At 38.7% G+C, this 11191-nt stretch overlaps 1 protein-coding gene across 1 annotated transcript in view; it reads right to left on the bottom strand.

The window, feature by feature from the left end:
- Positions 1-5458: 5458 nt before the first annotated feature.
- Positions 5459-11191, bottom strand: part of LOC101847809 — a 16119-nt gene continuing 10386 nt past the window's right edge. The window contains exons 6-9 of the mRNA XM_005094893.3: positions 10188-10302; positions 8962-9023; positions 8267-8397; positions 5459-6391 (exon numbers count right to left, since the gene is read on the bottom strand). Of these exons, the coding sequence (XP_005094950.1) occupies positions 6080-6391; positions 8267-8397; positions 8962-9023; positions 10188-10302 (620 nt within the window). The 3' untranslated portion in view covers positions 5459-6079. The remainder of the gene's footprint in view (positions 6392-8266; positions 8398-8961; positions 9024-10187; positions 10303-11191) is intronic.

The following is an 11191-nucleotide window of genomic DNA, read 5'->3' as shown; positions in this document are numbered from 1 at the left end:
AAACTTTCCAGTATTTTTCAAAAAAATCATTTTGACAGACTGCTATGCAAAGCACACGGATCGGATTAACAAGTAAATTTTCTCTTTGAAAGCACAGAGTTCCCCACGTCGTATGGATACTGTAATGTCCATTCCTATTAGGCAAACCATCTCTATTGCCTTAGTATTTAGGAAACCTGGCAACTGGTAACGACTGGAGCGTATTTTAAGTATTTAGAGAAGAGAATTTTCAGCAATAAAGCGTACGTCCACCGGTAGTCGTGTCTGGTTCCTGCTGCTTTCAATGTCTGTCTAGATCTAGATGACATGTGATTGTGATATCCTGATAGTACAATGGCGACGAGGCTGTACTAGATGAGTACTTCTGTACTAGATCTACTATCGGTGAGTTGATGGGATGTACAAGACGAACGACTGTACAATACGGTGTGTTGATGGGCAATCCCATACTCGAGGAGTAGCAGTTAGATCTAGAGATCAAGATCTGGTAGTTTGGCCTACATTTTTTTCAAAGAAACAACTAGATCTCTAGATTCTAGTCTAAGAATGTCTCTTCCATCATTCCCTAACTTAATTATCCGCTAGGATGAATTACCTGTCAGGACGAGATGGTGGAAATGGATTCAACAGCTGGAAAATCAGTCAACTGGTACAGATATCCGGACTGATATCAGAAAAAAAGCCTTGCCAATACTAATACTAATACATTATGGAGGCGAAGAAATCTTTGATCTAGTTGATACGTTTCCAGTGGAACATAAATCCACCTTTGAGACTCTCAAAACGACTCTAACAAATCATTTTACACCAAAAGTAAATCTGGTGTATGAATCATTCAAGTTCTGAAAAATGCATCAAGAACAATGGGAATCTGTAGACCAGTTCCATGTACGTTTACGCAGACAAGCAGCTCTGTGTGACTTTGCTGATCTTGAAAGAGAAATTCTATCACAGATGATTGAAGGGGTCATATCGTCACAGTTGAGAAGGAAAGCAATTAGGGATAAAGTAGCTTTACAGCAATTCCTACAAGAAGCTAGGAATGAAGAACTAACCAACAAGCTGGTTGGGAAGACAGAAAGAGAAGTAGGCCAAGCTTCAGCCATCAACAGAAAACCAGGACGTATCAACAGAACAGAGCAGAGTCATTCTCAGGAAAAAGTAGGTGCAAGTAATCAACCCAGATACAAGGGTACACACAAAGGAAGTAAACCTTCGGGGAGAAAAACAAAGTGCAGGAACTGTGGTGGCACTTTTCCCCATCCGTCAACAAGACCATGCCCAGCAAAAGGCAAAGTTTGTCATTCGTGCGGCAAATATAATCACTTTTCTTCTGTCTGTAAATCTTCAGGGAAATAGCAAAACCAAAATACAGCCGAAAAAAAATTCACCATGATGATGAATCAGATTCTGACAGCACTGAAGTGTTTCAGATAAATCCAAAGAAAAACGTACCTACAGTGACGGTAAATAGGCTATGTGTTCAAGTTCAAGCAAGCTGACATTTATTGTTGATACTAGTGCATCTGTAAATATCATAACAAAGACAACGTATGATCTGAAGAAGGAGAAACCTATTTTGAGGCCAGATCCTAGTGCTATTTATGGATACTCAAACAGTAAAAAGCTGGATGTCCTTAGACGTTTCACAGAAAACATCCAGTGCAACGGGAAGAAGATCAAGGAAAGTTTCTATATGGCCAAGACACCCGAAAAAGCATGCAACTTACTCTCTGCAACAACCTCTGAGGAACTAAGAATAATTTCCTTCTTGAACAATGTAACTATCTCGGATGCTCTTTTTCAGGGATTCGGCAGAATTAAAGGTCTCATGATAAAACTCTACATTGATCAAGAAGTTCAACCAGTCGCCCAAAAATACAGAAGAATACCATACCATGTAAGGAAGGATGTTGAAGCGGAAATTCAATGCCCAGAAAAACAAGACATCATGGATCAGACCTATAGTGGTTGTCCCAAAGAAAACTGGCGGAGTTCGTCTCTGCGTAGACAAGAGAAGGGCAAATACAGCTATCAAAAGAGAGAGACACCCAATGCCCACACTCGAGGAAGTGATAAACGAATTAAATGGCTCCAAATTCTTCAGTCGTCTGGACCTACAGCAAGCATTCCATCAGATGGAACTCGCAGAAGAAAGTCGTCACCTCACCACTTTTGCTACTCATGTTGGCCTGAGAAGATACAAAAGACTTACGTTCTGCATAAATGCAGCTCAAGAACTGTTCCAGCATCACCTTAGTCAGATATTCCATGATATTCAGGGCGTCACAAACTACATTGATGATGTCATAGTCTTCGGCAAGAACAGAAATGAGAATGACAGGAATCTGCAAGCCACACTAAACCGACTACAAGACAAAGGAGTCAAATTGAACAAGGACAAAAGTCTGTTCAAAGTCCAAAAGCTGACCTTCCTGGGACATGTTTTCGGCAAAGATGGAATCTACCTCGAGCAAGTCCATATCTAAGGCAGCACTACCATCAACTGTCTTAGAAGTTAGATCATTTCTAGGCATGACGCAGTATGTGTCACGGTTTATCAGAGGGTATGCAACTATCACAGGGCATGTTGACAAAGAAGACTCAGACTTGGATTTGGGGAAAACCTCAACAGGATGCTTTTGATCAGCTCAAATCAGCTCTTATAAACGCAGGAGTCATGACCTACTTCGATCTGGTCAAATCTACTGAGATCATAGTCGATGCATCCCCGTGTGGACTCGGTGCAATCTTAACTCAGGAGGGGCATGTCATTAGCTACGGAAGTCGAGCACTCACACCAGTGGAAACGAGATATTCCCAAACTGAAAGAGAGATGCTAGCAGTTGTGTTTGGAGTGGAGAAGTTCCACATGTACTTGTGTGGGTCTTGGTTCACTGTTACAACTGACCATAAGCCGTTACTTGGCATAATCAACAGAAACAAGCCATGTTCAGCACGCTTTGAGAGATGGCGTCTTAGGCTGATGCCATACAAGTTCAACCTCAGATAAAGTCCTGGGAAAGATGAGCTCAACCCAGCAGACTATCTTAGTCGTCACCCCATTACTGAACCTACCAGAGACAACAAAGGTGAAAACTACATCAGTTATGTGACGAGGGTATCAATTCCAAATGCTGTAACTCTTGACGAAGTGATGACTGCAATCCAGTCTGGAAACTGGAAAGACAAGTCGCTTTCTTCATTTTCAAATATCAGAGATGAACTTTCGGTTTACGATGGGGTCATAATGCGCCAACACAGACTGGTTATTCCTAGTAGTCTACACCATCAAGTGATGACTCTCACCAAGGTGTTGTAAAGACAAAACAACTAATCCGTGAGAAAGTATGGTTTCCAGACATAGACAGAATGGTGGAAGAACACCTGAAAGGGTGTGTACATGTACCATGCCAATCATCAGTCACAGGCACTCCAAATCGTGAACCATTGAAGATGACACCACTGCCAGATTGTGCATGGGATGAAATATCAACTGGAGCATATTTAGAGAAGAGAATTTTCAGTAATAAAGCGTATGCCCACCGGTACAGTCGTGTCTGGCTTCTGCTGCTTTCAATGTCTGTCTAGATCTGGATGTTGTGATTGTGATGTCCCGACAGTACAGATACGATAGTAAAACACGACGTACGGAAAGGGTTAATGTGCAGTTTGGCAATGTGTGCCTTGTAGTACAACTGTATAGTCACCCGGAAGTGTGATTTTATTATATCCAACATGGCCGCACTATAAACAAAGGTATTACTACTACCCCAAGCGGGCCTACTTCTAGTTTCTACATCGTTTTTTTTTTTAACCCTACTTCTACATTGTTGACTGCCTGTATAGATCCCGCCTCCATCCCCCTAACCCACTTCCTCACAGCTACAGCTCGCTCAATCTCTTCCGTTGTATCCTAGTTCAGGCCTTTCCTTGCCCTGTTAAACCCGAGCACAGGAAATTGAGTTTGCATAGAAAAAAAGGGGGATTCCCGTATGGTCCTGCTAAAGGCATGTTCTACTGTATAGAGCTACATCACTTTTGGAGTGGTTCATGTAACATGTTTCTCCGCACCATCGCTTTCTAGACCCTAGGCCTACCGCTTGCCCCTCCCCCACTCATCACTGGACTAGCCATTCACAACGCGCACCGCTGACTGCCCATTTGGAGCCCACCTACAGCTCCCCAACCCCCAGCTAGAGCTCGCCCGATCTCCCCTGCTGTATCCGAGTTCGGGACTTTCCTTGCACCACTATATCCAAGCATAAGCAATTGAGTTTGCAAAGGAAAAAAAAGGGGGTTGAGTTTGCAAAGGAAAAAAAAGGGGGATTCCGGTGTAAGGTCCCGCTGAAGGGATGGTCCCGCTATAGTCATCTTCTACTGTACAAGTAGGTGGTTGGCAGGTGCTCTGGTCCCTGGTGTGGTTTGCTCCTTCTTAAAATCTTTCCCATCAAACATCTTTCGTCATTATCGCTCCTCTTTCTTTTTGTAAGTTGCTCTCTTGTAACACATTTCATCTTTGGCACTCCAATGACTTTCTGTGTTGCAAGTGCCATGATAAATACTACACAATTACCAGTACTAGTACTACCAGTGGGCTGGGAAAACAAAAATAACAAAGCATGCAGTTCAGGGGATGCTGCTACTAAATGGTACTTCATAATTATTTTGATTCATACCTTTAGTTAATGGAAACTCCAAACGCTACTAAGCACCAAATACAATGGACAATCTGTATGAAACAAAAACATCAATGACCTATTCTTCTGGAAAGACGGTGGCAATAAAGTAAAGCCCACACATAAAGGGGAAAAATGAATGACACGAGGCATGAGGATAGTCAATAAAAGCAGTTACTTCAGTAACATTTGCAGGCTTGCCAACTGTCCCAAATTTGGCAGCAAGGAATTTGAGAGCTCTATCTATCACACACAACACCTAATCAGTTTCACTAGACCTAATTCTAAATTTGCCCATTGCAACATAAAATGATGTTATCAACTTATCTGTCCCCGTCGTTTTATGAAAGAAAAATTCTGAAATTATGCAAACTGAGCCCAAAAATGTGAAATTATGCGATTCTGTTAATTTTAACAAAGAAAGATAAAGGAAAATAATCAGAAATTATGCAAAAAAATGATCAGATTTCGTTAAATAATGCAGGGTGCATAAAACCATGGGGACAGACTTATATACTATAATGCTGTGTGTCCCAGATTAGGTTCTGAAAAAGTTGGAAAGCCTGTAATATGATCAAAACTGGGCTTCAACCCTTTTGACCTGATCACACACTTCAGCAGAGAGTGGGTGTGGCCAATCTGGCGCTTTTTGAAAAGGGAGCTCAGGTGCATGGCTCTAGAGCCTTTGGCTCAGAGAGCTGGGGCTCCAAAGGGTAAGTCGCAGCTGAAAAAATGCAAACTATAACTATAAAATATAAGTCCAACAACTCTTTTGTTGATTTATCATTATTACTATCATGGTAAGTTGATCCAATTAATTTATTATGATCACAGAAACAATGGCAAATCTCACATAGGCCTACTTGAATGGTAAATAAAAGTATCAGTAGCTACAAGTATGTGGAGAATCAAGAGGAATTGTAAATTTTTACAAGAAATCCAAGAATTCTGTTTCAGTGACAACAGCTCTTTCTCAAGTCTGACTTCATCACATCATATGGTCATGGTCATAAAATATTATTGAAAAGGTCATTTTCATAAGGTTTATAGATTTGGTGCTGTAAAAATGCACGTTTGTTTCATATGTATCCAAACATAAAATGGTTTTGTTTCATGAACTCATTATCTAGTGATAATAATAATAAATTCAATAAATAAATTACATTTTATTGATCTCGTGGGGAACTGCTGGCAAAAACCCGTATAAATACATAATCTAAGAGACATTTTCACTTTTGCTGAGAAGTTGACTAACGTTAACAACTGTATTTTAATTTTAAGATTTCTCAAAATAAACCCCCAAAAATGGCTTACGCAGTTATGTTATGACCATGACGATATGACCAAAGTAACTTATTAAAACTTATTTTTTTAAAAAATGATTAGCTGTATTCAGCACCTCAAGGAGTGAGCCATGAGTTCCACGTCCAGTCCTCGGCCCGGTACAATCTCCATGTGTAGAAACAGTTTACACACAGAATCTGCATCATGCGGCCAATGAGAACCTCTGACGGCCAAACACGTTTAGTGACAGCCGACAGCCACGAGAAGGAAGTGTCGTGGCCGCTCCACTCTAGCACGAAGTTTGCAGTAAACTGAGACAACATGAATATTATTGAGAGCTTCAACAGAAGTGGAGACCTCCATGGATTTTTGTCCCTTTCGTCAAAATCTTGAATCACAGTCTCCATATCTTCAGACTCACCATTGCCCTGCACAAAAAAAAAAAGTCGGGGAAAAAAAACCTTTACACACTTAAAAGAGTTTTTTTATAAACATTTATTGAAAGTATTCAGTATTTTTATTGAAAGTATTCAGTATTCAGATAAAATGAAGATAGGGATTTTTCTAACAAATGCTTTCATCTCAAATGAAAAACTAAAAAACACAAAATGACCAGCCCTAAAAAAAAGTATAAATCTCGAAACTTTGAGCTTTCAGTCCTGATTGAGTTGCTTGCTACATGAGATGGGCAAAGAATAGTTGTGTCTACAAATAAATGTAGGCAATAAATATATGAATCCTTGATAACTGCCATAAGTGACCCAGTCTCACTCTCAGCCCAAGCTGACTGTAATTACCCTGGGCCCGGAAGTCTCTGACTGAAGGCTGACAAGTCACATCAACTATTAACTGTTCTGAAAAGTAGGCTACAAAATCTAGCAAAAATATGATACTGAGAAGGAATACCTAACACTGTACCCATAGGATAGCATGCACAACAACAAAGCCAACTGAACTGCCCTTTTCAATTTGGGCCCAAATCTTATCTCCCATTATCATGAAGTGAACAAATTGTATAAAATTTGAAATAAAACATTCATAAAAGAGAATGGATAAGCTAGAACGTTTAGTTTGTAGGATTTGTTCAGGTAAACGGAGGCACACTGACACAATGACCATCATTTTGTGCAGGAAAAGAATAACACAGACCAATAGTGGCAACAGAGACAGACCGACAGAAACAACATAGGAGGAAAAAAAAGTAGGACCTTCAGGCGGTGTGCCTTTCAAACTACTTGCTTGCAGTATTTCCTTATCTAATGGACTATAGCCAGACAACACACAGTCAACCAGCTGTTAACACATTACACCCTAACTTGCCCATAAATTTCTGTACGCGCTCCACCCGAACTCGCCGGTGCCGACCTAGCGTTTTTAGAAACGAAGTCTCGCCTTGACGTGACTCTGGGGCCAAGATTTTGATTTGCACAGTTATTGCAAAAAGTTTCTTCTTTCGTTTGATACCAAAACGAAATTTTTCGGGGCCAGTAGTTTTCGTATTAGAGTCGACCGACGTGCGACCACGATACCGACACTTCGAAGGTGTTTCGACTTGTTGAAAAGCGATACAACTGAGTTCGAAAAATGGAAATAACGATGGAAGGGAGCAAAAACAAGCATAAGACAAATCAGATGACTCATGTTTTGATGAAAACGTAGTAGTAGTAGCAAGAGTTTGTGGCGATTCAGATTGATCAGACGTAGAAAATCTAGAATTTAGATCTAGATCTAGGTCTCCACTGTGAGGCTGAGAGTGAGAGTGACAGGTCGGACACCCCGATTGAACTAAAGTTAGAACATTTCCAATAGTTGACGCACACATAAAGTTATATTTTTCAGAAATTACATTAATTTTTCTAATTAATTTATATTTTTTCAGGATTTTGGGACTTCATTTGGTATTTTTTTTTAAATGTGTTTTTTTAACGCTTGTATTCACTGGATGTGGGTTCTTTCCCCTTGCTTAGGATCTAGGACTGGACTTCCTGTCCAGGTCCTTAGGGTGTCATGTGTTAAAATGCACTAGTACTTGTAAGTCCAAATTGAATTTTTAAAATTATAATGAAGTTTTGGTTGTACACTCATGAGAAACATTTTGATGAAATTCAAATTCTAAATGTTGATTTAAAAAAAAGGAAGAAAAGGCACATAATGTAGGTACAATTGTTCAAAGAATGAAATATTTTCTTTTTCCTCTCCTGTAAAATTTTACTTTTTTGGATTTAGTACATTTTAACAGCTTGCCAACAATATCCTCAAATTCATATCATTCATGATAACTGGCAAGTTTTCAGAACACGTACCCTGTCAGTAAAAAAATTCCTGGTCATTTTGTTGGCGATAAAAAGAATGCTCCACAATCTCACAGCTAGCAGGCCCAGGAAGAAGGGGCTGAAGAAACGATGCAGGTACAGGATGGACCTCTGGGCGTTTGCTGAGGAGGACAAAATGAACAAAACACTCTTATAGCTGTCCCTGCGGTTTTAGGGAAAAAAAAATTCTGAAATTATGCAAACTGAGCCCAAATGAGAAATTATGCAATTCTGTTAATTTTAACAAAGAATAATAAAGGAAAATAATCAGAAATTATGCCAAAAAATGATCAAATTTGCTAAATTATGCGGGGTGCATAGAACCATAGTAACAGTTATAGTGCCAAAAGAGATGCACAAAAACTGTACAATTTTTAAAATACAAACCCCAAAATTCCTTTTCACAGCACAGATTTCAAAATGTAGATGGCAACAGATTTCCTAGACAAGACACAAATGCTTTGACCGAAGAAATGTTATGTTCAACTTATCTGTAATGAGAAGGTCACCTTTAAATAGTAAAGAACTTTATTAGTCATTACTGCTGAGCAATTTTTTCTCACGCTCACACTGACTTCCCTGTATTATGCAGGCAGCCACTAATTTTAATGTTTGTTGATGTGAGATTCATTGCATGAAAACAAAAAGTACTGTTTTGAATAAAATCATAGAAAGACCGAACTCACCTGAACTCACATTGAGAATCCAGTAGATAATGCTTACAAAGCTAGATCTTGTGAATGAAGTTCTGAAAGTATGAGAAAAGAATGAAAGATTAATTGATTCTCTTAACAACATTACTTTAAAAAGTAGTATTTCTGTAACTTTCCAAATTTTTTTTTTTTGCAAAACTGTTTGTTTTTTTTTAATTTTGAGGGGTTTTTTGCCCTGGAGAAATTTAAAACAATGTACAAGACAAAATATGTTCACTTGAAGGTCAGAAAACTTAGACCCCTTTACAATTAATATAACGTGCTGAGAGGAAATATGTTCCAAAACAGTATGAGAAAAATTAGGACCCAACTTGAATCGAACTCCCCACTTCTGTGAGTGTGCCAAGTCGTTAGTCAACTCCACGGCACCGTAAAATGAAAAAGAGTATAACCTCTTCGTTGCCAGGGTGTGTGTGTTCCCATGGTCAACACTGATTTTCAGTCTAGTTTGTTAGTCAGGACAACACTTTCATCAGTCCGGGTGTCATTGGATTCGCAATTAATGTTCTGACCCACCGATGACATTTTCAGACCCCGGGTCTTTGATACTGATAGTGTCACCTTCCTTATTCCTATAGAATCCCATATTCCCCAATATTCCAATAATTTTGAACAACTTGCAAATCTAAGTCAGAAAATGAAATTCGCTGCCTTTTTTTTTTCAGTTATTTTGGTGTTTAGGTTGAATTTTGTGAAAGCACACTATTGTCTGTGTTTATCGATCACTTACAAGCCTTGCAGTAAAGTAATAGGGCCTACAAGAAAATTTGTGGTACACATATGCTCATTTTTAATTCCCAAAAACAAATCTACACTGCATTGTGGCTAAATCTCTGAACAGAAGAATTAGAGCCAGATGATTAATGGGATGTACATGATGTATATCTTACACCGTAGACAACTAAGAACGGTAAATTTTGCAAACTTCCAAGACGAACATTTTCGTAACATAACCGTGTACATAAGGTCAGCCCAGGGAAGAGAAAAACCATAAGTACGATACAAACCAACCTAGATATAAAACAAATTAATCCATATCCTGAGAACAGACATTTCCTTGAATTAACAAAAAAAAAATTTTTTAATCTGGCCTTAACTTGTTACATAAGCACCAATACATCTCTGACACCTTGATATGATGGGGGACTCTGAAGAAAAAGTAAAAGAAACGAATAACCCCTTAAAAATAAAAATCATACTTTTTCCAGATAAGTGGCTCTGGTAATGGAGAGCTGATCTGCTGTGTCTCAAACACCATGATGTACAGGACAGTGATGCTGACCAGACTGCAAAAGGCGCAGTCACTGATTATACCTGGCAGGAAAAAAAAAATCCATCATCAAAATTACAAATGAAATGGTTGGAAAGCCCATATTATAGAGTAGTAATCTATAGAGCAGGGATATGCATTATAAATGCAAATATTATTAACCCATTCACAACGCATTATTTTCGACTTGTGGACCAATTTTTTCCGGAGGGTGAATTGAGAAGATGACTACTGCGCAGTAGAAAGGTCTTTTGGGCCACAAATTCAAATAAATATCAACATGTAATATACCAAAATATATGGTTTGTCGAATATATCTGTAATGTTACTTTGTGTATTTTTCAACTTTGGTTCCTGTAAGAGGCTATTATGAAACACAATTTTGATTGGATGCGGATAAAATTTGAAAATAAAAAATTAATAATCTTAGGTGAAACTCAAAAGATATGTTTGCACCTAGTCAAATGATACATCAAAATAACTAAATTAATAATATAGCACTGAAAAATATTGAAAAATTTGCAGTTATTTAAATACATTCCATAATATTTGTACATTAGGATCATAACATCCAATATGTTGAAAAAAAATTTTAAATTATAATCTAGATAAAAGGATCATAAACAGAAAAAAACACTCGTATCTTATATAAGATCCCTGTTTTTACCGGATCCCTGTTATTACAGGGCCTGTTATATATGGTTTCCACTAGGCCAGGGCAAGATCGACGGCAAAAAGACTCGAGGCCTCGATTCCAAAACTGAAAAAGAATCGAGGAATCAAGTCCGATTTTGGAAGCTGCTTCAAGTGGGCTGTTTAGAGAGGCCATGACTTGAACGCTGCTAAAAATAGCTCTTAAGATCAAGACCTCGAGTCTTGAACACTGCTAAAAATAGCTCTTAAGATCGAGACCTCGAGTCTTGAACACTGCTA

Source organism: Aplysia californica, unplaced genomic scaffold (assembly GCF_000002075.1).
Source record: "Aplysia californica isolate F4 #8 unplaced genomic scaffold, AplCal3.0 scaffold00091, whole genome shotgun sequence".
Taxonomy (NCBI): Eukaryota; Metazoa; Mollusca; class Gastropoda; order Aplysiida; family Aplysiidae; genus Aplysia; species Aplysia californica.
The sequence above is the reverse complement of the archived record's forward strand: the minus strand, read 5'-3'. Positions and strand labels throughout refer to the sequence as shown.